The sequence below is a fragment of the Erpetoichthys calabaricus genome, chromosome 4, assembly GCF_900747795.2.
Source record: "Erpetoichthys calabaricus chromosome 4, fErpCal1.3, whole genome shotgun sequence".
Lineage (NCBI taxonomy): Eukaryota > Metazoa > Chordata > Cladistia > Polypteriformes > Polypteridae > Erpetoichthys > Erpetoichthys calabaricus.
The window spans coordinates 105,794,579-105,822,537 of NC_041397.2; the positions used below are offsets into that span (position 1 = coordinate 105,794,579).

The 27,959-nt window shown below is 39.2% G+C and overlaps 1 protein-coding gene across 1 annotated transcript; it reads left to right on the top strand.

Annotated features, from left to right (window-relative positions):
- The first annotated feature begins 595 nt into the window (after positions 1–595).
- Positions 596–27,023, top strand: cnmd (chondromodulin). The gene is made up of 7 exons (XM_028799640.2): positions 596–792; positions 1,166–1,306; positions 7,188–7,328; positions 8,037–8,150; positions 13,243–13,396; positions 20,254–20,450; positions 25,581–27,023. The coding sequence occupies exons 1-7, from the start codon at positions 721–723 to the stop codon at positions 25,803–25,805; spliced, it is 1,044 nt and encodes a 347-aa protein (XP_028655473.1). The 5' UTR covers positions 596–720; the 3' UTR covers positions 25,806–27,023.
- Positions 27,024–27,959: the final 936 nt, after the last annotated feature.

The following is a 27,959-nucleotide window of genomic DNA, read 5'->3' on the forward strand; positions in this document are numbered from 1 at the left end:
TCGCCACAACCGTCTGATAGAACATCTGCAGCATCTTATTGCAGATGTTGATGGACACCAGCCTTCTAAGGAAGTATAACCGGCTCTGTCCTTTCTTACACAGAGCATCAGTATTGGCAGTCCAGTCTAATTTATCATCCAGCTGCACTCCCAGGTATTTATAGGTCTGCACCATCTGCACACAGTCACCTCTGATATGTGTGCCAGCATGGTCTGTGTTGGACGGGAGCCGTATCTGTGCTTGGCTGCTGTCATGTTCTCAGTTTTGCTGATCTTCCACTACAATTTAGTAGGAGAAATTAGACGGATGGGTGTTTTCAGTAAAATCTAAAATTTTAAATATGAAATGGGATAGGATTCCAATATGGCTATAGGCTGTAATTGAATAAGAAATACCAAATATAGACCAATATATTTCAGTCAATCACTTCTTCTCCGACAATCATGAAATGCTACCTTGTACTCTCTTCATCGTGTATTTAAAAATATTTAACAGGAAATGACGGCGGCCAACGGAGGAATGTGGCAGGTTCGTGTGCGCGCCGCCGTCCAAGCGGCCGCAAACGTCGACGGGAGCGCGCACTCTTGAAATTCTCGTCACACTGATGAGAACGGCCGTGTGCGGTGGAGCATAGGAACTGCAAAGTAGACCAGAGCTGAGCAGAGAAGTGGCACAGTGGTAACCAACCAGTGCCCATAACTGTGAAGAACGAGAGGGCGATGGCAGAGAGATCGGAGAAAGTGCCAATCGCTCTGGCGGGACCAGAAGATGTCGAGCAGTGTTTGCCTCCCGTAAGTACGGTGGCAGGATGATAATCAGCTTGTCCGGTAGCACCCCGTGCGTTACTCTTACCTTTTAATGCAATCGAAATGTCGGTGCAAAAGTTCTGGGAGGATAGTTATTTTGCCAGGCAGAGTATAACTTTGGACAACGACTGATTGCTTCATTGCTTTGAACTGAGGCATTTCTTGGTATAACTTCGCGTAAACTTTAACTCATTGGTTAATTCCATCATATAACAAGATGTTTTTTTATTTAGTCAACTTTCCGCTTTTATATTAATTTTATAAGCTGTATGTTTATAGTATTTATAATGTAGTGTAGCAAGTAGTCTTTTGATTAATTACAAAAAATAAGCACTTCATCTCTGTCTCTTCGTTTCAGGCATACACTGCAATCCCAGTGAAGCCCACCTGCAGTAGCCGCCTACTCAAAATAGGAGCGGTGATCCTCATTGCTGGAGCGCTTCTTCTTCTGTTTGGAGCCATCGGTGCTTTTTACTTCTGGAAAGTCAATGACAAGCACGTAAGACATTTCTGTTTCACTCCTTTTCTATCTCCGAGTGACTGTGATTGACAGGTGCCTTGGTCTGCTGCGCTCTAAAGCTCTGCGGAATCTGCCGTCAGGTCTGTCAGGCTGTATGCTCGTGGTCTGTTAGTTACCCTGGGATCGAGAGGTGAGAGGAGAAACTCTACCATTGAAAGTTTACGAAACGACTCCCACCCCCGCCCCCCTCTTTTTCCATCCTCAGACGGTATTTACAGCTAAAGTGAGTATGAGAGGTGGCAGTGCGAGTCAGCCAGGAGCCCCGGAGCGGAGTTCGGCGCCGCACAAAGCGCCTTTATGTTCAAATAAGAAGCCATTCAGTTAAGTGGTTGGACTTTCTGAACATATGCATTGATGGCAGATTCAAAGTCTGTTACCCTTTAATGGGATTTCTCATACCTGAGAGGTAAAATCTAGCTTACTTTACAGAGCTTTTACTACAGTGTTCTTCAAGACACTCCGTCTCATCTAAAAGAACTAAAAGGGACTCGAAGGCTCGAAAGGCAAAAAATCGAAGGGGTTTTGGTGTCTCTCTCATATATTTGAAAGAATGCTATTTTTTATATATATACTGTCATTGGCCAGCCGCTTTTCGAAACACATTTTTAAATAAGGGTAAAACGTTAACAAATAAATACATAATGCAGCTAAGCAAATATATAAATAAGGCTTCTTCAGTCTTTACATTAAGAAAAAATAATTTTAACCTGTCAAACTAAAACATCAATTGACTGCATGGCTATTTGTCTCCTTCGGTTGTAATCTTGCAACCGTATTGTTTGTACAGACTTCTATTTAATTCTTTTAAACACTTTGTTCCTATTCTTCTTCAGAAGGGGTCATATGGCATCCAAGTGAATTTAATTGTCACCAGTTTAAATGCAGAACTCCATGCGCAAGTACACTCTTAAAAATAAAGGTGCAGAGTGGCTGTTCAGTGAGATGTCTTAGGGGAACCAATTTTGGTTCCTAAAAGGCCCATCTACTTGAAGGATCCAGAAAGAACCTTAATTTATTTAGATCTCTAACAGGCTCCATACAGTAAATAGCCATGAATAGATGGCAATAGATTTGTAATAAGTCATAAATTTAAAAGGCCTCTTCCTGCATGTCTTAAAACAGGCTAAATCCAGATTTTCTTAATCTGGTACTGTCCTGCTATAGGTAGCCTACCATATATCAAAGATTTCAGTACTCTTTTCTACCAGATCAAACGCCATATGCAGAGAACCCTTCCCAGAATGGAATTGTGCTTTGTTAAACAATTGTTCCACAACAAACCCCACAACCCAGTAAAGAACCATGAAATGCCATTAAAGAACCATTATTTTTAAGAGTGTAGCATGGAGGCGCCAGTACTGCTCCGCACTTACACACGTTGGATCAGCTTGTATTTATCAAGTGACAACCTGCAGGAAAAACTGATCTTCCTGGTCAAAACCTACACAGACACAGGGAGAGCACATGCAGACAACAACCAGCCCAGGTTTGAATATATATACAATCCATATTGATAGCCAGCAATTTTCCATGATTCTGTAATTTTTACAGGCATCTGGCAAACCAGAGTCAGTCACCATTAGACACAAAGCATAAGCCAACATTTGATGAGATGCAAGCTCATTCAGGTCATAGTCACACACACAAACCACACATACACTCACTCTGGCCTAAGAAAGAAGTGCCAAGTAATTTAGTCCACTCATCTTTGTGGTTGTAGGAAATGTGCAAACTCACTTCAACGCCAGGATATGATCAGCATTCCACAGGCACAGTAACTGTGCGGGCCAGCTGTTATAAGGACCACTACGCAACTCACTACCCAGGCCATTAAAATCCAGTTAGGTTAAGCTACAAAAACGGGGAAAAAAACCCACTGAACATTCCATTAAATTATCTGCTGCATTGTTCAGTTTTTTCACACTTAGGTAAATGCTCTTGCAGAAAAAAAGTGCTGTTTTGCTTCAACAGATTTCTAAGCAGATACAGAATTAATTCTCTATCTATCTATCTATCTATCTATCTATCTATCTATCTATCTATCTATCTATCTATCTATCTATCTATCTATCTATCTATCTATCTATCTATCTATCTATCTATCTATCTATCTGCATAAACACAATATATAATGAAAGAATATCAAATTATTCCTCTAACTCTTCAGTGTCAGAGTCAAATAAATCACTACTGTGGTGTTACCTATGTCTTACATCTTTTTTTTTTTGAGATTACAAGAGACTTTCTCTTGCAGTCTGTTTGATGGATATGACCTTGTTCTTTGTTGCTCCACCACAGTGAACCTTTTCAGCGGTAGCTCCGCTGCCGCCTTTTCCCCAGACCTCTAGCATTAACCACATCAATCACATTCCCCATTCAAAACACATCATTTCACGCTGCAGTGTCTCATTCTACATGAAGGTCCTTTTTAAGGGACACATGATTAGTGGTGGCTTTCCCTGCATTCTCTAATGAAACTGAGCAAAGGTCACTAACAGGAAATGCAAGTCAGAGTAAGTACACTTGTTTGTGGAATGTGTGGAGTTCGGCTTGAATTCAGTGACAGGCTCATGGCAGGACTGCTGTTTTTGTTGAGCTCTTCCAATTCCTGATTCTTTTGTTTAAGTACATACTTCTTTCTTAGAGCAGGAGTCTCTAAATCTGAAGGCACAAAATACTTGTCTAGATGTCCAAATATTTAAGATCCATAAAACTTCAATGCAAGCCTGACTTATATAAGGTAATTAATAAAAATAATAATAATAGGTGGCACAGTTGAGTAATTGTTTGTGTTTCTGTATCAGTACTCCAAAGTCCTGGATTCATGGTGCTATTGTATAATAATAATAATAATAATAATGATAATCTTCTTTCAGCTGTTCCCATTAGGTTTTTCCACAGCAGATCATCTAATAACAATAATAATATTACAGAAATAATAATAATAATAACAATAATCTGTAATGGACTAACACCCTCTCCAGGGTTTGTGCCTACCTTGCACCTTATGCTAACTGGGATTGGCTCCAGCACATACACATGACCCTGGTCTGGATCAAGCAGGTTAGAAAATGACATTACATAATAATAATAATAATGTTATTATTATTATTATTATTATTATTATTATTATTATTATTATTATTATACATTGTGGCACAATGGTATAATGGTTAATGCTGCTGTCTTACAGCTTCAGAGTTTTGAGTTTAAACAGTGTACCTCGATTGTTTGCTGCGTCTGCATGTTCTTCAGATATCTGTGGATTTTTTTACACATCACAAAGGGGTTCACCATATGTTAACTGGAGATTGTACATTGGCTCCATGTACGTATAGGTGTTTGTGTGAGTGGGCCCTGCAATGGGTTGGTGCCTCGTTCAGTGCTCATTCCTACCTTGCACTCGATACTGCTAGAATAGACCCATTACCCCTGTGACTGTGTATTACATTAAGAGGTTTTGAGGATGTAATATTATCCTGTCTAAAAAGTTACATTTTTCAGTTTTTAGAGCACAGGTGTCGAACTCCGGTCCTCGAGGGCCGCAGTGGCTGCATGTTTTCATTCTAACCATCTTCTTCATTAGTGAGCCGTTTTTACTGCTAATTAACTTCTTTTGCTTTAGTTTTAATTAACTTGACTCAGGCCCCTTAATTGTCTCTTTTTCCTTGATTAGTGGCCAAACAATAATGAGACATCAAACAAGCCACCATATGACAGAAAAAACAGAAAAACCAACAGATTTGGAAATGTCTGCTGTGGCAGAATGAGAGCAGCAACAAGCCATTGAATTAAATAACGGGCTTAATTAACAGCAAGAATCAGCTTCTCATTGGTTGAAGTTTGAAATCCCAGTTTAGCTGGTCATCTGTTGGCTCATTTCATGTCTCATTTCTGTTTGGCTGCCATTTAATGAAGAAACAAATCAATTCAGAGGACTGAATCCTTAAAAACAGGGCTATTAAAATGAAGGGAAATGGAGTTAATTAGCAGTGAAAACTGGTCACTGATTAGGAAAAGGGTTAGAATGAAAATCTGTAGCCACTGCGGCCCTCCAGGCCCGGAGTTTGACACCCCTGTTTTAGAGGGTTATTCCGCAGGAGAGCAGCACAGTGGTGTAGTGGTAGTGTCCTAGTTTCAAAGCTTCTGCATGGTCATTGCCTTTGTGCATTATGCATATTCTTCCAAGGTCTAAGGGGACCTTTACTCCCACATCCCTAAATGTAGGTTAATTGGTGATTCCAAACTGGCCCTGTGTGTCTGAGTGGGCTCTGCAATGGACTGGCCCTCTGCCCTGGATTGGTTCCTGCTTTTCTCCTGCAGCTACTGGGATAGGCTATGGAAACCTGAGACCCTGACCTGTATAGGTGGGTTTGTTATATTAGGTCTGGTATGGTGTCTTCAGCAGATGTTAACTTCCAGTTTTACAATTGCGGTACTTTATTTTTAAAGTTGAAGCATGTGTTCTATTCCTGGTGCTGACAGAACATCATAGCTGTTCACATTGAAATCACTTCAAGTTTTTTGTCTATAGTAGGGGAATTTGCTTTTTCAGCAGATTTCAAAGAGAGAACACAACATAATATTAAAACACAGCAGCAAAGAACTTTGCCAACTTAAATACATTTTGTACAAATAAATAAATATAAAAGTGAAAATAATACTTACCATCAGATCTTCCATATAACATATAAAAATTAAACTAGCATTAAGACTTGACTAGTGATTGTTACAAAAGATTAACATATTAGCCTGTGGATGTCAATTAAAGCAACACTTTTTTAGAAGATTAAGAGCAGTTGGGATAAAGACGTGTTTGAACCAGGAACCAATTATATATTTATTTGGTAGTATTAATTGAGAATGGAATCATGAAATAAATAACACAATTATCATGATAGATAGATAGATAGATAGATAGATAGATAGATAGATAGATAGATAGATAGATAGATAGATAGATAGATAGATAGAATTTTATTTGTTGTTTATTTGTTTTTAGCTTTTTACAAAATCAGAAAAATGTATAGAATACTAATGACAGACCTATCAACTTTAGTAGTAATTTTAAAATTTTTAATTTTTAAAACCCCAGCTGAAAATTGTGCAGGAGCAAGTCAGACATGTGAATTAATTAAGAACAACAAAAGATAAAAAATAATAAAATGTTACAATGAGGACTCGAATCACAATGCAGCTACGTGGAATCATACGCACTACCATCTGTGCTATTATGCAACTACCGTAGTCTGACATTAAGATTGCCCTTTATGCCTATGACTAATGTGAAATGTCATCAAGGTTTTCTCTGTTTTGTTTTTCACCATTAAATTAACTTTTTAGTGATGCTTGATGTTTCAGGGCTTCAGGGCCATTGCTATTGACCTATTAATGAGAACCGTTTCTCTTTAGATTGTTTACAAATAAAGAATAACTTCTGTAAGTCAGCCAGTAAGTAAATATATACAGATAACAACATTCTTGAGCCTATTCAGGGTTATAGTCAGAGTGCAGCCTATCTCAGGAACACTGAACATAAGGCAGCAAGCAATCCCGGACAAGGCACATGCAAGGCACACTGACCAATGGTCACTTTGAAATTCCAAATCAGCCAAATCTACACATCTATATGTTTGCGGATATATAGAAGCCAGCGTACCCAGGAAAAACCCTCCCTTACAATCACCAGGAGACTCCACATGGACTGCAATACTTATCTAATAATTCCTTATTTAAAAGTGCATGTTGTGTTTATTTTTTTACTTTTCTAATAACTTTCCAGTAATCACTGGAACTACAATATGAGTCACAAACGTATTCCTCTAATTGTAAAGTGAATCCTTTTTGTTTTTTTTAATAGGTGTATAATGTCCATTACAGTATGAGCATCAATGGGCGAGTGGAAGAAGGGTCGATGGAGATTGATACACAGAACAACATGGAGACTTTCAAAACTGGAAGTGGAAGTGAGGAAGCTGTTGAAGTCCATGACTTTCACATTGTAAGACTGACATATTGATTAGATTAGATTAGATTAGATTGTGTTTTTCTACTTGTGAACCAACTCTATAAGCTCTTATCCTGTACATTACAATGTAACTCTATACAGGGTGGATATTTTCACTCAGTGTAAACTTTGGTAGGTGTAGTGGTGTAGCCATACTACTTAGCCACTAGACTACTCTGTTTGTGAGCCAGCATTGAGGAAGGTATCAGTAGTAGTAGTAGTAGTAGTAGCTTTATTGTCACATGCACAGAGTACAATGAAGATCTTACCTGCATGTTCAACTGACATGCAACCAGTCACCACTCTCCAGCACCAAGTATTAAAAATACAGAACTCAATTTTATAAAGCAGAAGACATAAATCCGCTTCCCTGATGTACTCCTTTATTGCACCCTGGTACAGTTCCTACTCCGTCCAGGGTACAAAGGTTTGTTGAAGAATCTTTGCTGCACTTAAATATGTTCTTCTCCAACTCCTTATTTTCTCCTTCAAACTGCTTAATAGAAGTTTTCTCCCAACCTCAAGTGTTTAGTGTTTTCTCACTAAATGATATAAGGATACATTAATTATAAACACACCTCAGGTAGGAAGAAGATTGATTATGAGGTGGCATAAGCTCCATTAAGCTACTAGCAGCGCAGTGCAGTTGTGCTTGAAGGCTATGCCAACTTTTGATCCTACAATGCTTTTTTTTGTTTTAAGGGAATCACAGGCATTCGTTTCGCCGGAGGAGAGAAGTGTTACATTAAAGCTCAAGCCAAAGCACATCTCCCCACTGTTGAAAGTCTGAACAAAGAGTCTCTGTCCTTTGATCTGGTATGTGTATTTGGCTATTCTGCCATTTTTTTCTGCTGAGCTGCCTTTAAATACTTTGTGCTAACAGGTTGTTCAATCAGCAGCAGGGTTTTTAGGGAAAAGCCAATTAAAAACTCATCTCTGACATTATACATGTGATAGCATGTCCTAGTTTTTTTGTTTTTTGTTTTTGTTTGCCCTGAATTTAGCTTTCATGTTTTCTTTTATTTCCCTTCCTCAAAGTATACATTTATTTTTAGGCATCAAATCCCTTCATTCTTTTGATTTTGTGTTCATATTCATCGCCCCACAGACAGAGCTCCACTATCAGGGGACTTAGAAGGGGCAGCTGCTGGATTCTCCACAATGACCAATTAGCAATGCCAGCTTTTGTGCTGCAGGCTCTGCTTCATATAAACAAGCCACAGAAATTTTTTACTCTCGTGAGGCGTTTCTTACATTTCTGGCCAATTTCTGCCCCAATAGTCTAGTCTCACAGCCGGTTCACAGCTGGGCACATTTTGTGCACAAATCATAGGGGTTGTAGGATGGTTTTTGTGCAATCTATTAATTGCTTAAACAATATTGGAATTAATGACTGATGAGCCTTAATAACCTACTCCGTGAAAGCAGTACATTTTCTCAAAATTAGACATAGGAGAGATGCATGAGCACTTGATATAACAATCCATCTATTTTTTTTTAACCTGCTTGTCTAATACGAGGTCATAAGAAGCCAGTTCTAGGGCTTCATTTATAAAACTTTGAATGTATTTGAGCATGAAAAAAAAAAACACAAGAAAATGCATAAGCCAAAGAAAAATAAAGATTTATGAAACCTGGTATACTCACATTTCTATAAAATGTACCCATTATAAAACACAATGACCCTGCTTATGTGAACAAGCTTCAAATGCTGCCTTGAAACATCCATATATGGAGCATGCTAATCAACCTCATACAATCACAGTGCTGCAGAACTTCATTGGCTGGTAGAGCCACCTCCCACTTAACACATTGAGACACCGCCACCTGCATTGGCTGTGCTCTACAACTGAGAGCACAAGGTCATGTGCTGCATTATAGTGCCTCCCCTCTGTGGTCTGAGTGTCAGGGAAAGGCGTAAGGTACCGGGATCTAAGCAGGTAGCGGCTATTCCCTGGCACATGTAATGACATGGTTACTGTTACAATAAGTAGTACAGGCCATATAAACAAAACACTGAGGGTTCAGCCAGTTACCTTACCAATAAGCCAGCCACCATGTACAGCATCATCACATATGTCAAAGCTACTTTGACACAAAATAAATTAATCAGGGATTGACCCAGGTCATTGAGATACAATCTTTGTCAGTCACATCTTGGATAACTTCTGCATTAATGGAATTTAATTGCTCATGGTTAACAAATGCAGCTTCATTTTTACTGGGTGCCCTTACTGCAAACACTGCTCCTTTTTATGTTGTCAAAAACATGTTATGCACCCACACCATATGAAACCTGGAGGTAGCGCCTTGTCAGTCAGTTAATGGCTACCAGCACAGCAGGTATGACCGCGTGAATCTTGGCTGAGATACTCCTGACCTGTCAGCCAGTTCCCTGAGAAGTGACAACCAATTAACTGGTATAAACTTAACAAATAACCTGAAAAAGCACTGGGAACTAAAATGGAGTCTAGATGTTATATTCTTCATTTTTAAGGTGTAATATGTTTATAATATCAACACACATACAGCTTTGGTGGGTGGGCGCCCTGCCCGGGATTTGTTCCTGCCTTGCGTCCTGTGTTGGCTGGGATTGGCTCCAGCAGACCCCCATGACCCTGTGTTCAGATTCAGCGGGTTGGAAAATGGATAGATGGACACACATACAGTGTTATATACACATTGGTGATATGAATTATTTTGCATGTGAGTCATCATTTAGCAGGTTTGGTTGCATTTCCCTACATGATCAAGGGCGTCTTGAATTCCCAATTTCTCCAAAATGGTGCATATGTATGGGTCAGAGTTGTCATAAACAAACGCATGTTCCCATGTCAAGTTGTCTTTTTTAAATCCTGATCATTGCATGGGAGTTGCATACACACATTTTTCGCCTCTTTTGGTGTGTATGCAAGCTTTACTAAGGACGCACCTGAACAGGACATCAATCCACACCACACTGGGCCAATTAGAAGCTGCCAATTAACCTGACACAAAACTTTGGGATACGTGCAGATAACACGTGCAGACATGTAGAGAACATTTTAACTCGGATTGGAACTCGGTGCAGTGGAAGTACAAGGCAGAAGCAGCAATCACTCTGACAATCCTTAACTTCATTACATACTACAAATAAAAAGTTCTCAACCCCTTGAAAGTTTTAACTTTTTTTGTTATACAACATTAAATCATAGTGGATTTAATTTGGCTTTTTGACACTGATCAGCAGAAAAACACCCTTTAATGTCAATGTGAAAAAAGATCTCTGCAAAGTGTTCTAAATTAATTACAAATATAGAACGCAAAATAATTGATCTCATAAGTTTTCACTGCCTTAAATATGACATACCTAAATTATAATTGGTGCAGCCAATTGGTTTTAAAAGTCACAGAATTAATTAAATTGCAATAAACTGAAAGGGGTTTCAGTTGATCGTAGTATAAATGCAATTTATCTGGAAGATACAACTTGTGGTTAGTCAGTATCATGGCTTAACCTACACAATGAAGCCAAAAGAACACTCCAAGCAACTATGTGAAAACATGATTGAAAGGCACAAGTCAAGAGCAGACATCAAAATATCCAAGTCACTGAAAATCCCTTGGAGGCCAGCTAAATCAGCCATTAAGAAATGGAAAGTGTATGGAACAGCTGTGAATCTTCCTGGGGCAGGCCACAAAAACCCATCGATCGTGGAAGAAGATGAATGGTGAGGGAGACAACCAAGAGTCCTATGAGTTACAAGCTACACAGGCTAAGATTGGATAGACAGTACAGACAAGAACAGTTGCCAGGGTGCTTCACCAGTCGCAGTTTTATGGGAGAGTGGCATAGAAAAAAACAAAAACATATGACATTTCGGTTAGAGTTTTCCAGAAGGCTCAAGAGAGACTCCGAAGTCAGCTGGAAGAAGGCTCTGTTGTCTGATGAGACCAAAATTGATCTTTTAGGCCATCAGACTAAACACCATATTTGGCATAAGCCAAATACTGCTCATTATCACAGACACACCATTCCCACCGTGAGGCATGGTGGTGGTGGCATCATACTGTGAGGATGTTTATCTGCAAGACTTGTGAGGTGTACAGGGTAAAACGATTGCAGCAAAACACAGGCAAATCCTGCAGGAATACTTGATGTAGTCTGTAAGAAACATGCATCTTGGGAGATTTTTTTTCCAGCAATACAATAACCACAAGGTTCAAGCCAAAGCTGCAGATGAATAGCTTAAAAATAACAATGTTAATGTCCTGACATGGCAGAGTCAGAGGACAGGTCTCAATTAAACTGAGAATTTGTGGATGGACTTGACAAAGGCTGTTCACTCAGAATCCCCATGAATCATAGCAAACCTTGTGCAGCTCTGCAAGCAAGAATGGGGAAAAAGTGCAGTGTCCAGATATGAAATACTGACAGAGACCTGAGCACAGAGCCTCAAGGCTGTAATGGTTGCTAAAGGTACATCTACTAAATACTAACTTGAAGGGGGTGAATACTAATTTGATCTATTTGCTATGTGTTTTATATTTGTAGTTAATTTAGATCACTTTGCAGAGGTCTGCTGTATTTTCCCTTTTTCTGTTGACCAGTGACAAGGAATCCGAAATAAATCCACTGTGATTCAATGTTGTGCAATAATAAAATGTTAAAACTTCCAGAGGGGTTCATTAATTGTATAGGCACTGTAACATTCTCAGACTTGCATAATCCAATTAAGGGTCCTGCAAGACAGGATCCCAGCCCCACAAAAATAGCACTGTTTGTAGTGCTGCACCTAGTGCTGCTGGAGTTGGCTCCAGCTCCCAAAACCCTCAAGTGGATTAGGCTGGTGGGAAAAGCAGATAATAATATATTTTCATTATAGTCTATATTTAACAATGCAATGCTTTGGTATTATAATTTAAATGCATATTTCATCTGAATCATTAAATACATAATAATACAGTTTGTATTTTTCCTATGTTTGATCAAAGATATCTAAAATTTATTACCCTTCTTTATTCATCCATTTTCTCAATTTACTTACTCCACCACAAGGTCATGGAGAGCATATTCCAACAGCATTGGGCACAAGGCAGGTAACATACCCCGGATGGACCACTATTTAATTGCAACTCTTACACCATCCCACCCTAGAGTTGCCAGTCTCCTGAATCTGCACACCTTTGTGTGGAAGAGAGGAGCAATAGAAAAATAACAAAACTTTACACAAATAGCGCCTAGTCTGGGATTTGACCCAAGTACCCTGGAGGTGTGAGCAAGCAGTGCTCCCTGATCTACCAGGCATTCTTTTGAAAATCCATTTTTGATTTTGGGACTTTTAGCTATGAAAATGCCCTTGTAAACTTTTCTAATTTTATTAAATAGTTCAAGTTTTATTTTGGGCAGAAAAAAAGAAAATTTGAATCAGTACCAGTCACAGCTTTATAGGAAAGTAGCATAGACAAAAAAAGCACATGACACCTCTGTTAGAGTTTCAAGAGAGACTCTGAAGTCAGCTGGAAGAAGGTTTTGTGGTAAGATACAATCAAATCTGAGCTTTTAGGCCATCAAAGTAAACAGCAGGACACTAATTCTGTATATTACATTGAAGGTCCCTGTAGTCTTTATAGCTTCATTTACATGGGTCTAAATGTCTGCCTAGTCATTGATTCGGGGGGTTTCTTCCAGGTACTTCGAAATCCTTCCACATCTCATCTCTGTGTTAGTAAATGTGCTTTGTAAGAAGCTACTTCCAATCCACAATTGCTTCCTGACATGCAATTGTTGTTTCTAAAGAGCCTCAAGCCTCCACTGTCCTTGAAATGGGTTATGATATTCAACAGACTGATGATTACCACAACCTTCAGACCAACATGTTGAAAAATTAGTCACTGCATTGTTCTCATTGTTTTGTTTATTTGCCAGGAAGATGAGATAATGCCAGCGAAATTCGATGAAGAGTCACTAATATGGGTGGCCACAGAGCAGCCAGTGAAAGATAACAGTTTCCTGAGCTCTAAAATCCTAGATCTCTGTGGGGACCTTCCAATCTTCTGGCTTCGTCCAACATATCCAAAAGGTACAGGATGAGTATTGTTGCTTTCTCATTTAAAAGTATGACTTTGAAACTGAAATATTTCTAGTCTTTTGTCACTGAAGTGTTAAAGTCCTACTCAGCACAAACAAATTCTTCTGTTTAGATACATTAAACTCCAGTCCAACCACCACCATATATGAGGTGGGTCCCTGTGGAAACACTGAAAATCTCACAAATCCATGCAAATAATTTTAAATTATTATAATGTTACAAATCATTCAGACTAGCTTTGCAATAAAGTATTGTAGCAGATGGCTCTTCCCTAGCGTAGTGTGAAGGCAGCGATCTGTGAATGTGTCACAAGCTGGGTGGGTCTAGGGCTTGTCAGGCAGGGAAGAGAAGAGAGGCATGTCCTGTGACAAGCTTCAAGAAGATTCAGAAAGAGAACCAAGATTTCAAGAGGAAATGGTACAAATAGGAGCCTCATTAAGTCATTAGTACTTTCTTTGATCTCAATGACTGTAAAGAGTGTGACAGTGATTGCTGATGCAGACAGTGTTCTTTTTGTAGGGGAACACGGCATCACCCTCAAAATGCAATGCTTCTGCCTTCCATGCTGGTCTGTGGCAGGATGGTGAACTGTTTCACAGTATCCATTTACCTTAATCTGCATGATGACATAGCCATTTTACTATCGCACATGTATGTGTAATGAAAATTATCGAATCAGAGTAATGCTGGTCAGAAGTACAAGGTGGTAGGCCTTTGTTTGCAGATTGCTTATTCATTTATGATGTAATTTGTCTATTGTAGATATGTAGATACTAAGTGATTGCAGTTGCTCCTCCAGATTTGCAAATTTGACATTTATTATTTCAGTTAATTACGAATTGGTCATAAAAAGTTAATTAGGAATATATTTGGACCTTGATGAAACATTGCGGAATCTCACAAATGATGTGTAAGCCAAAAATATATAAACAAAACTAAAAATAATTGTTAGCACATATAATCATATATTATATATAAACATCTACACGTGTAAGTGTGCGTGTCTGTCTGTCTGGTCCGGAAGTGCTAGGCTACAGCATGAAGCTGAAATAAAGCAACTCCGTCACTAAAGTGAGACCGCCGAGGAAAGACAAACTCGCTTAGCCACTAATACACAAGCGAGTCGAACACATCGGCAAAGCGAAACTTCCGAAGAGAGAGAAACTTGCTTAGCCACTGATAGACAAGGGGGGCGAGTATGTCCGCCGACTCTGCATTTCAATTTACTTTCTGACAATTTCAACAGTTTCTAGGAGCCTTTACAGTACAGGCTTACACCACTAACTGCCTCCAACTCACAAAATTATTATTTTCCTTTAATTTAACATACTTAGTTAATCTCTGTGGGGAAATGGTCTTTTCCCATGACCTTTGGGGGTCAGAGTGCAGGGTCAGCTATTGTACAGCCCCAAGGGAGCAAGTTTCAGGTTAAGGGCCTTGCAGAGTTGGGAATCCCTTCTGGCAGTAACAGATTTTGAACCAGCAACCTTCCAGATACCAGCACAGATCCTTAGCCTCAGAGCCACCACTCTACTCATGTAAATGAAGGCTATGGTCTGAAAATCACTAGAAAAGCCATGTAATGTGATTGGTGATTCTAAATAAGCCCTGTGTGAGTATGAGTGTGAGTGTGGGTGTGTGCATGAGAGGGCCCTGTGATATACTGGCATCCTGTCCAGGGCAGTTATCTTCCTTGCACCTAACGCTGCTAGAGTAGGCTCCCAGCCTATAATTCTTTTGTTGGATTAAATAGAATTGAAGGTGTTATGTTATGATTTGTACAATGATACAAAGCCTTAATCTTCACTTGGCTTTATTTCAGTCAAAAATCTCACACAAGGAAAATGCAATGGCAATTTAGTAACAGAAAAGTAATTTGCTCTTCCTAGTGATGGATGTCATTGAAAATGTACCACCTTCATATCTAAAGATCTGCCACAGGGTTTACACAGCATTTGAAGATCAGTAGCTTCTTAAAGCATGGTGGCGGGCAGCACTCATAACTAAAATAACTTAATTTTAGATATTGTTTAAAAAAAAAGAAAAGATTTAACTCCAGACATAATAAATTAATAACTGGGATGTGTCAGGTCAGGTGAGGTTTTGGAGCATGCCTTGGTATAGCGCATTGCCGCACCCGCCACACGACGAAGGAGCTCAGGATCCTGGTTTGCAATCCCTCAGGCAGATACACAGTCCAGTCCCATCCTCTGGAAATGACCATCTGTCTGCCTCAGCCAGGTGTTACGTGGGCATCCCCTTGGCTTGGTCCAGCCACTCGGGTCCCCAGCAATAAGGAACCTGCAAGCCGGATCCTCAGGTAATCGCGCCACATGGGCATAGTGCCGTAACTGACGCTCCCTTGCAATGCAGGTAATGTGCCTCATTAGGGACTCCATGGGCAACCGTTCATTTGACTCAAAGTCAAACCAGTGGTACCCAAGGATTCTCTGAAGAGACACAGTACCGAAGGAGTCCAGTCATCATCTCAGGTCACTGGAAAAGCATCCATGTCTCTCAACCATATAGCAAGACTGGAAGCGCCAGGACTCTAAAGACTTGGACCTTCGTCCTTCTGCATAGATATTGGAAGTGGAGCACACCCCTTTCCAGCAACCTCATGACCCCGCATGCTCTCCCAATCCATCTACTGACTTCATAGGAAGAATCACCAGACATATGAATGTCACTGCCAAGGTAAGCAAACCTCTCGACAAGGTCGACACTCTCTCTGCAGACAGACACAGACTGCTGATCGCTGTGCCTAAGAGCCCATTAAAGGTCTGGATATTAGTTGTTATCCAGACTCCTTGCTCAGTCTCTCGAGAGCCCCAATCAGAGCCTCCATTGACTCCGTGAAGCTCACAGCATCGTCAGCAAAGTCGATCCATGAATCTTTCTTCTCCAACAGATGCCCCACAGCCACTGGACCCCACCACCTTCCCCAACACACAGTCCATGCAAGCATTGAACAGAGTAGGAGCAGGAACACACCCCGACGAACCCTAGAATCAACTTGGAAAAACACAAAGGTTGAAAATTAAGCTTTACACATATTATGTACTAAGAACCTCTTTGTCAAATGTAAGGATAACTACAGTTGTAGGCAGCCATTTTCTATGTGGGTTTTGCCTGTATGAGTTTTTTTCACAAACATTTCCAAAGATGTTTGTGTTAGACTAAACTCCAAGTGGGTGCCTGGTCAATGGAAGTATGTGTGTGCGTGTGTGTGTGTGTGTGTGTGTGTGTGTGTGCAGGACTAGACTCTGTCCAATATTGGTTCCTGCTTTGCACCTAGTGTTTCTATGAATGGCTACACTTATCATTGACCAAGAATTGGATTAGGTCAGGGGTCCCCAACTCCAGTCCTGGAGGGCCCCAGTGGCTGCAGGTTTTCATTCTAACCCTTTTCTTAATTAGTGACCTGTTTTTACTACTAATTAACTTCTTTTGAACTAATTTTAATTGACTTGCTCTTGAAGACTCAGACCCTTTAATTGTTTCTTTTTCCTTAATTAGCAGCCAAATAATAATGAGATACAAAATGAGCCAAAACATCACCAGCAGACTATGTCCATCATACAATATCTGAAAATAAAGAACAATGAAGGTCTCAGGAATGTTGATCTGCTCAGGTCCCCAAAACATCTTAACTGTGCTCTTAGAAAAGAGAACATTAACAATTTCGGAAATGTGCACAATGAGAGCAGCAACAAGCTATAGAATTAAAGAACGGGTTTAATTAATGACAAGACTCGGCACCTAATTAAGCAACTGATTGGAGTGAAATTGGTTGGAATTTGAGGCCCTGACTTAGTTGGTCTTCTGTTGGCTCACTTACTTCACATTTCATTTCTGTTTGGGTGCCATTTAAGGAAAGAAATGAAGCAATTCAGAGGAACAAATCTTTAAAAACAAGTCAATTAAATTTAATTCAAAAGAACTTAATTAGCAGCAAAAGCAGGTCACTAATTAAGAAAAGGGTTACAATGAAAACCAGCAGCCACTGGGGACCTCCAGGACTAGAGTTGGGGACACCTGGATTAGGTGAGCTTGAGAATGTTGTATTATTTTACAGTTGTGGCTTTTCTTTTAACAGCATAATAGAAATGTGTAATTTAAATTTGTTGTAATAGTCCACTTGTTAATCAGAAACATAATAATATTATTATCCATCCATCCATTATCCAACCCGCTATATCCTAACTACAGGGACACAGGGGTCTGCTGGAGCCAATCCCAGCTAACATAGGGCGCAAAGCAGGAAACAAACCCTGGGCAGGGCGCCAGCCCACCGCAGTAATAATATTATTATGCGCAATATAAACATACTGTAGTCATATTGTAATATCGAAGTATTGTAGTTTTAAACAAAATGCCAAGATCCTTCAAATCTTTCTCTTGTGTGTAGGGTAATTTCCTGCCATAAGCAATCTAAGCAACTGCTTAGGGCATCTCAGACATGCCACAGAGAAAAACAGTGCAGACACCCAAAAAGACTAGGAAAGGCCCTGCTCTTATGGTCCATTTATTGATTTTCATCATCCACCTTTTCCATAAGTAGGCCAGCCTTGTATGCCAGGCCAATTTAGAGAGCCATCAAATAAGCTAACTTGCACATCTTTGGGGTGTGGGACAAACCCCTCTCAGATTCCCCCAGAAGAGGTCTTAACCTCCTTTACGTTATGTTTATCTCCAGAAAAATGAGCCAAAAAATGTTGAATTTTTTTCAACAAGAAAAAAAAATATTATGATGTGTAAAAGAAACGATACCAAAACATAAATACAGGAGGAAAGGTATGTCTAGTGTCCACGGCTGTACCGATGCAGACATGTCCTTTGTGTGATATACTTTGAAACAGTCAACTATGCACAGCCTAACGTCACAATTTGGACAGTAGAAGTATGTTTCTTTGCAAACGTTTCTTAATTTTTCTGTTTCTTGTGCATGAGAGGGTAAATTATCGGTGCCTGATCCACATGATCGACATGCTGATTGTGTTATTGCAGGCTACGACTGTACAAAGCTTAGTGACTTCCAAATTTACCCTGACACGAACATTGACAGTTGCTACATTGTGAAAAGTGCTTAGGGGCCAAACATCTTTCTTGTTCTTCTACTTTATTGCAATCATTTTGCCTTTCTTTTTTTGACACATAGCTACCTGCACCAAGATGAACCATCACACGATCAAATTCACCAGGCATATCATGACGGGTCAGTCATAAATTGCCATATTCATCAGTTTCATTATTAGTTTCACTACTGTCTGATTGCCAATTCACCATGTTGTCGATATCACTTGATGCAATTAATGATTCAGTTTCCGTTTGTTCTAAAATTGGCCTTAAAGCTTTTTGTTTACATGCCATTGTGTTTAGCAGCGGAAGGCTCCGCCCCACTCATGAATAGTAATGAGTTACTGCAGAGTGGCAGAATGCACAGAAATATTCATGATTTTCTTGCAGTATGATGTTATTTCATTCAAAAAAATGGTAGTAGAATATTGCCTAGAGAGCTACTTGGCGTTAACACTAAGGAGGATAATAGGACACAGATAGGATATGGGCCGCAAATCAAAGCTAGTCTCCTAGTGTTGTGAAATGGCAGCATTGATGGTTGTTCCACAATTGATCCTCTTTTCAGGATCATGAAAAATGTAAACACATCCAAGCAGTCAGGATAGGAATCAGCTTATCACAATCAAAGATTAAGTAAGTTTAGAAAATATATAAATTGATAAAATAGGTGAGGGTGGAATGAGACTAACAATACAAACCAGTGCGCCATGCCCAGATTTAGTTCCTGTACTGAATCTGCAGCTCCAATAGATGTGGAATATAAGAGTGGAGAAAATATGGACTTTAAGAAATGAAATGTCAAAAAAAGAATGTATAAAACTAGTTTTCCACCCCAAACCTAGTAACAGTAGTAGGTTTCTGATGTACTACTGAATAATGTTCTGATCCCACAACCCCAAAGTGTGATAAGCAGGTCCATTAACTGAGTGGATTTAGCAAGCGGGATATTTCAGAGAAGAAAAGATGCTCCCGCATCCATCTTTTAAAATGCAATGAAAATCACAGAGGGAAAGAAGACAATTTTATCTGCATACACAATTACAGCCATCTATTTGCCTTTCTAGTTTCCTGCCAAGGGCTGCAGTGATAATAAGCTGTACAGGGCAGACCGGACTTTCCTTCCTCGAGCTGCGCCTGAGGGATTCCCAGGTGTTCCCTGCCTTTGCAGAGAAAAGTGCCTTTATTAAAAATTGTTAGGTAGAAAAACAATTTTTCATTATTCAAAATTTTGAATTCAGCAAGTGCAAGCTTCTGTTTATGTAGTAATAAACATCAATTCAGAATCTGCCTATTGTGGGTGAGCATGCACTGCAATAACTCTGACATTCTGTCCAGGGTTGGCCCTGCCTTGTGCCAAATGCTGCTGACATAAAAGCCAATGTGAGCATGCCCACCGATGGTCTGGCACCATGTGCAGGGTTTACTGCTGTCTTTCACCAAATTCTGCCAATACAGCCCTGGCAAAGCAGCAATGGATTTACAGAATTCAGAAAATCATAATGCATATGCTACTGTAAATTGTGTACATTTTTTTTATCTACCTCTGCCTTTCTCAAGTAATGCTGTGGAATGTAAACACTGACCATTTACCCATAACATAACATTTTCAAATGTATTAATTTCAATACAGGATGCAGGGGTCTGGCATCTATTCATGATATGCTTCCTTTCCAAATAAAACCAATACCAGCTTCCTGAATAGTTTGATTCAGTGGCTTTTTAAATCTGTATTTGTTTTTTTTTGTTTTTTTTAATATGCCTTGTAGATAGTCAAAGAAAAAAAAGAGAAGCTTCACGTGAGAAGCGCCAGAATAACTACCGGCCATACGATATGGAACCATTTGAGGAGGCTGCAGAACTAGCTAATGCTGCTAATCGATTGCGGAAAAATAATGCCACCCAAAGAGCATCGAGGGCAGAAGAAGAAGAAACAAGTGATTTCAACCCAGAGAACCCCTACCACGTAAGTAGCGACTTAGGAAAGGTCCATCTTCATCTTCCTCCTAACATAATCACCAGAATAACTCAGTGTCACAGTGGTTGGTATAGACACCACATAGTGCCAGGATCCCATTTTAACTCTTGCCACAGGGAACTTCTGTACACTCTTTGACTTTTATTTCCTCCCACAATCTGTTAAATTAGATGGATGCTCTGAAATTGCCTGACATAAGTGAATAAGTCTGTCCTTTAATGAACCAGCACCCTGGCCATGGCTTCACCTTAGCCAGATAAAAGCACACTCAAAAATTTATGTATTTTCACTTATTTTATGCATTTTTGTGGTCTATGACTTTATTATTACTTAACCCACAGAGCTTTCCTTATAGAGCCATCTGTTTATTTTATTACCAGTTTATTTAGCTCAGACCTCTGAAAAAGCAAATCCTATTTGAGCAGTTCACATTTTGTAATTAAGTTTATTACTATACAGTGTTCTTCCCAGACTATCGGCTCATACAGTTTATTTGTACTTTCAAAAATAATATGGCAATAGTCGTCAATCCATTAGCAGGCAACTGGACGAGGCTGCCCTCACAGCTAGTATGTTAGTGTCGGTGCCAATGGGTTTTCGACATCCCGCTCAATTTGCTTCCAGCTGCTTCAATCTTGTGCTATCACCTTGGACTCTGTTAGACTGAGTTAATGTTGTTTGAGGTCATCCTCAACTTGACGTGCCAAAGTTTACTTAGGTGCATTTTGTTGTTGGGTGGTTTCGCCATAGCAGTCGGTAAGGGAGTCGGTTTTCATCCATTCTACATCCATGGGCAAACCAGCACAGTCTTCTTTTCCAAATTTCCTCAGCTATACTGGGTTGTTGGCAGCATCTGATCCTTATTATTTAGTTTTGGAGGTTGTCATTGAACGACATTCCGAGAATTTTCCACAGGAATCGAACCAGGAATGTTCCTAGACTGTTGAGGTCTGTCTGCAATAGGGGAGGACTGGGATGATGATTGCTCTGAAGAATTGTATTTTAGTCTTGAATGTTATATTGTATTTTTTTGCCAAAGGCACCAGTTTAGTGACCCAGTGGCTTGGCCGATTCGGCTGAGAACCTCACAGGTAGTGACTGTTTTCATCTCCTCTATGACTGACCCGCAACTTGCTTAAGCTGAATGCCATTAAGGTAGACTGCAGCTGGAGACCCATCAGGCATCACTGCTTTGATTTTCAGCCCATACAGTTGCACGTCATTTACAACTGTTTGCAGAGTATTTGTAGCTTTGGCATCACTGTTTGCAAAGATGGCACTGTCATCAGCAAACATAAGGTCTGTGACATACTGTACCTCTTGACAGCCATCAAATGTTTTCCACATTACTTCATCGATCACTGTGTTGAACAGTTGGGACGATATGACGCAGCCTTGTTGAACACCTGTCCCAATAAGGAATTCTTTTGAGAATGCACAGTTGGTTCGGATGCAGCTTTTTGAGTTTTCATATTTTTGCTGAAGTAGACGGATGATTTTGTCAGGTACTTGCTGTCTCTGGAGAGCCTTCCAAAGGCTGGCCAGTGAATGGAGTTAAAAGTGGTTTTAAAGTCGATTGTAGACAACGACCTTACAACATTTGCAAAGTTAAATCAGTCTTATTGGTTAAATACTTTATATAGATAGTCAGTTCAAAATTTTCGGCTATGATCCTTTCCTTTTACAGTATGTCACCGTCATAGGTCAACTCACATTATGAAATAAGTTGGGCTCCAGCAGTAGATGCACGCACAACATACAAGTCCGCAAATTAGGTTGAAACAAGTAAAAAAAACTACATAACAGAGAATTGGTTAACTTGCTCAAAAAGTAGAATATTTTTACATTTTTAAGTCACTTCATCAGGTTTGTAATTACAATTTTGCTTATTAAATATTGTTGTAAAAGTTAGTCATATTCAAAAATAAGTGATTATAGAATGTAATTACATGTACCAGTAGTGTACATAAAATATATTTTTTAATACTATTTTACAATATCATGTTGATTCCAACTCAAGTGATGAGCAGATTCATGTGCTATTATTAGTTGTTGGATTTGGAGGGTCTGTGGCTCATTGTAGCTCAGATTTCTTAAACATAAAAAAATGTGAAAGATGTATGTGATTGGGATTTTAAATTTGTGCTGAAACCTTAAGCTAATATTGTTGATTGCTTATGAACATATTGGTGGGCAAATCATTGCGTCGCTTTCCTGATAAACTGGTTTCAGAGAAACATTAAATCATTATGACCTTTAGATAATGTAAACGTTAAGTTGTTTTTAGTGTAAGGATGTTTAGTCATTGTAGTATAAAGCATCACTGAGCCATCTTTCATACATTTGTACAAAGTGAAGTTGCTTTTATGTTTTACTTTTACGGATATAAACACCATGTCACTTACATGCTTCGATATCAGGGAACAGAAGAAGTGAGCTAATGTGATGAGTGCAGGATGGGCTCGAGGCAGAATCCAGACTGTCAGCATACAGCAAGACTTTTTCTTGCCTTCTGGTATTGTAAGAGGCAATACTGAACTTGTACAGTGATGAATAAATAAACAGTATCATTACTACATATTGAATAATGATATTATTATTAGCAACCCAAATAAATGCACATCTAACATCCTATCTTCTTTATTCAATAATACTCAGTCATGTCACCCCACTTGAACCATCCCAAAGCTGTGCTTTCTTCAGTGTGCGTGATTGTAAGTATTTCACTGTTTTGCTATCAGGAACGGCTGTTAAATAAGTGAAAGATAACTTGAAGAACCTCCAGTGACGCTGCTCAGTAGTACGTGGGCTTAGAAAATGATATGGTATGGCATGGTCCAAGTTGAAGTAACAGCTCTCACATCGAAAATTGAAATGGTAAACAAATTCAAAGTTGACGTTTCATAGAATGCTTCTCTTTTTCACAATTAACGAGTTCATAAGTTTGCTAAAGCTTCTCAATGGGAGATTTTGAAATCCCAAAAATGTGTACAGCGGGGTGAACTGTCAGCACAAATTTCCTGGAAGAATAAGTGTGCCAGGAGCTGGGTTGTTTCATGCCGAATAACAGTCATGTGAAAAATATAAGAACCCCCCCCCCCCCATGGAAACTGCTGAGTTTTTCAACATATTTGAACAGGCAAGCATTAGATCTTCAAGCAAACAGTGCCTACAGGTAAAGCTGATATACCTGAAAACATGACAAATAAAAATAAGCGTAATCATTCTCATAATCTACATTAAATTAGCAAAAGTTTGTCACATGGAAAACTTTATTATACCTTCAACATTTATCACCATTTCAAATCCGTAAAATTTGAATAACGTATTCCAGATTAGCTACCAATGATTAAAACCTCCAGATGGAACCTGTCTTTTTAAAACAAGAGATTTAGGGTCTGGTGTTCTCTTTGCTACTGATATGTATGGTGTCATAATGCCAAGACAATAAGAGCCCTCTGAAAGAAGGCTGTGGACGCCTATGAATCTGGCAAGGGATTTTAAAAGATCACCAATTTATTTGAAATCATTCATTCCCACTGTGTTGAAAATCATCTACAAGTGGAGTAGATTTCATACGACTGCTAAGTTGTCCAGGACTGGCCAGCCCAGAAACTTAGCCCTAGAGCTGAACATCTGATACTGAAAGAAATCTCCAAGAACAATTAAATTTCATGGTGGGATCTGCAGGTAACTCTTATAAATGTTCGTGTCAAAGTGCATACACTACAGTCAGAAAGACTACAGGATAAATTTGACCTGCATGTGAGAAGTGCTAACAAAAAGCCTTTGCTATACAAAAAGAAAATCAGAGCAAGACTATTTGAACATATAGGCAAAGACCACACCTGATTGAACAATGTGCTTTGTTCAAATGAATCAAAGTGTAATTTGGCCACAGTAACAGTTAGACACGTTTGGCGCAAACTGAAGACAGCATTTTAGGAGAAGAACCTTGTACTAACTGTGAAGCATGGTGGTGGAAATGTTATGGTTTGGGGTTGCTTTGCTGCCTCAGGGACTGAGCAACTTCCAATCATGGAGTCAATTATGAATTCTACGTCACATCAAAGTGTGCTTGACGTAAATGTGAGGCCAGCTGTCTGAAGGTTGATGTTGAATAGGAGGTTGTCCTTTCCACACGATACTGAGCTGATGTACACTAGCAAATCCACCAAGGAACGGCTCACGAAGATGGAATGGAGGGTTATGGACTGACCTAGTCAAATTCCTGATATGAATTCCATTGAAATGTTTTGGGGGGGTATTTGAAAGGGGTAATTAGATGCAAGAAAACCTACAAACACCTTGCAACTGAAGGACTGGTGAAATCATTCACAAACTTAAATGTCAGAGACTAGAGGGCAGTTAAGCAAAACTCCTATAAGAAGCAATTATGACTAAAGGAGGCAAAACCAGCATCTGAAGTCAAGGATGTACTTCCTTCTTCCCTGGTAGACCAGTACATCTATTGATATTTTCATGGACTAAATGATTGAAAAGGCTAATTTTCTTTTGCGTTTTCATTCAAGTATTTCACCTTTATCTATAGGCACTTTCTGCATGAAGATCTACTATTTGCCAGTTTAAATACTGTTTGTTGAAAAAGTCAACCATATCCATGGAGTGACTTACTTTTTCATATCATTGTAGCTATTGCAGTAGATAAATGTTGCACCTAAAAAGTTGACTGACATAGATCACCAATTAAAGTCATAGTCTGAAATGAGATTGCATATCCCCACTGCCCCAATCAGGATTCTGCTAACAACATAAATGTCAACAGCCTGGGTATGAAACGAGTGCCCAGTCCTTATTCTTGTAGAGTTTAAAAGTTCTCTCCACATCCGGTTACATTTTCCACTCATATTCCCAAACACGCGGGTTAATTGGCAGTCCCAGAGCTGGTCCCTATGTAAATGGCGGTGGGTGATGAATTGGCACCAAATGCAGGGATGGTTCCTGCCTTGTGCCCAGTACTGCCAGGATAGGCTCTACCACCAACCCTGAATTAAATGAAATGCGGTTTGAGGATGTCATACGGTATTGTGTTGAAAGTGTTACTCCATGTTCCACATATGCATAACCAAAACTATTTTTACTTGAATTTTTTCACAGAGGATGCTTGAAGGTGAGGGAGGAACAATGACATTTGACCCCATGCTGGACCATCAGGGTATCTGTTGTGCCGAATGTAGACGCAGTTACACCCATTGCCAAAGGATTTGTGAGCCACTTGGTGGGTACTGGCCATGGCCTTATGAGTACCAGGGATGCAGGGTGGCCTGCAGAGTGATTATGCCATGCAGCTGGTGGGTTGGCCGCATACTGGGCGTTCTCTAAGACATGTAGAACTTCTTACAAAGAAAAATAAACCAAACATAAACCAAAGATCCTTTTGATACCTTCCCTCGGAAATGGCCAATTTAATATTAGAACACAGTCTTACTATATGGATGCAAATATTTTGAAGTATGCTAAACATCTTTCTTTTTGTTTTTGTCCAGGTCCTTGAGAATATATTAATTAATGCAGGCTATAACTCAAAATTATGTAGTTTATACAGTATATAAATATATGGCAGTCCTGCTGTACAAATTTAACAAAAAATAACATTAGTCTTTACAACTTTATATTATATTCAGAAGGTGGATCAATACATTTAAATTAAATTTGAATTAGATAATATGCCCCTCCCTCATTGTAATTTGCCTGTTAATAAACTAATGCTTGGCACTTGGATGTTATTGCTATACATGTCTTGATTGTTTAAAATGGAATATTTTTAAAAGTCACTTTAAGGCACAAATCTGTCAAAAGTAGCCTAAGTATGCATATATTAATAGCTGCAGATCTAGTAAACTTTATTCGATGTCAATTATATTTCCAAGAGGATTACTGTAGAATACCTCACTTTTTAAGCTGCAGGGCTCTGTTAATATTTGTATTAAAGCACATTTCACACAACTGCATGCAATGGGTTCTTCAAAAAAAGCAAATTCTAAATCTGGATAACTACTGTACTAATTACTCCAATGCACTGTGTAAAGGATGGGGTAATGAAATATTACAATTTACTAAAAGAGCAGCAGACTGTAGACTCCTAGTATTGGCAACAACACCTAAGATGAAGGCACATTTAGGATGCCTTCCTGAGCAAAGCCAGTCAGAGCTTATTGCTTTTGTACCTTCTTGAAAACCACCCCATCATTGTGTTTCATTTTAGAAACTTCAGTAAGATGGACTGCTTTACACCACGAGTAGTGGAGCTATTCACTTTTTTGATATGTGCTCTTGGAATCCACCATAAGACTACTTGTGTGCTCACGGCAGTGCTGGTGACCCCCTTTCTCAGGAGTGGTCTGTGGACAAATTTGGGACACACCAAATAGATTGGCTTCTCCTGTTGCCAGCATCAGAATCCGATGGTCATACTTTGGGTTTGATTTTGCAAGAATGACCGGGTAATCAGGGTGGATGAATTCTTTGAACTTCCCTGGTGATGGCCATTAATTTTGAGCATCTTAAGAGTTTTTATATGTATCTTTTATCCTTATCCAACACCCCACCCCACTCCGTCAGAAGACTTTCCTGTAACTTATTAGATAGAAACTACACAATAAAACAATTAGCTTGTATGCACTTTTCAAGTTAAGGTGAAGCTCTTAAATGATCTCATGAAACAAACATTTTTTACTTTCAGTAATTTGTATATTGAAGAGAGGAAAAAAAATCAATGTTGATTTTTCCTTAGAAGACAACAAAATGTGAAAAGATGAGGGTAACACCATATACATAAAATATAGAAGTACTTTGCTTGCACAATCACTAAATGTGTGTGAATTCCTTGTAAACTGATTGGCGTTTGGGACTACAAAGACTAAGACAAAATGCGTGCATGTCACATATACCAATAGAGGGAATTTGTTTTTTTTTTTTTTAAGATTTCTTATAGCACAATAATAAATACAGTCCGTGTATGCTACTTTGTAAGTGTCATGTCATTCATACTTCATTTGTAGATGTGGCACAGCAGTTTATGCTGCCACTGCCTCACAGGTACAGAGTCCAGGATTTAAACTCTTGCCTCAGGCTAAGCCTGTGTTGAGATTGCACCCATTCCCTGCGTGTGCATGAATTTTCTGCCCATGTTCAAATGATATGCATGTTAGGATAACTAGCAGCTTTAAATCTACCTCACCTTATTGATTACCTGTGAGCATGTGTACCATGGGATGGTCTAACACCTACAATTGCCAGAATAAGTCCCAGCTTCCAACAACCCTTAACTATACTGTAAAAGATCATTATCATTACACATAGTGTAAAGTAAATATACAGTATAGGGATAACAGTCAATCCGGAACACCATCTGGGACTGGAGGATATAGCATGACCATTTTATGTAAAGCTAATTCTTGTTACTGGTATGTTGCAGTTGTTACAGGCTAACAGGAGTCATTTGCAAATAATAAGTATAAATAGATTTTTCAATAT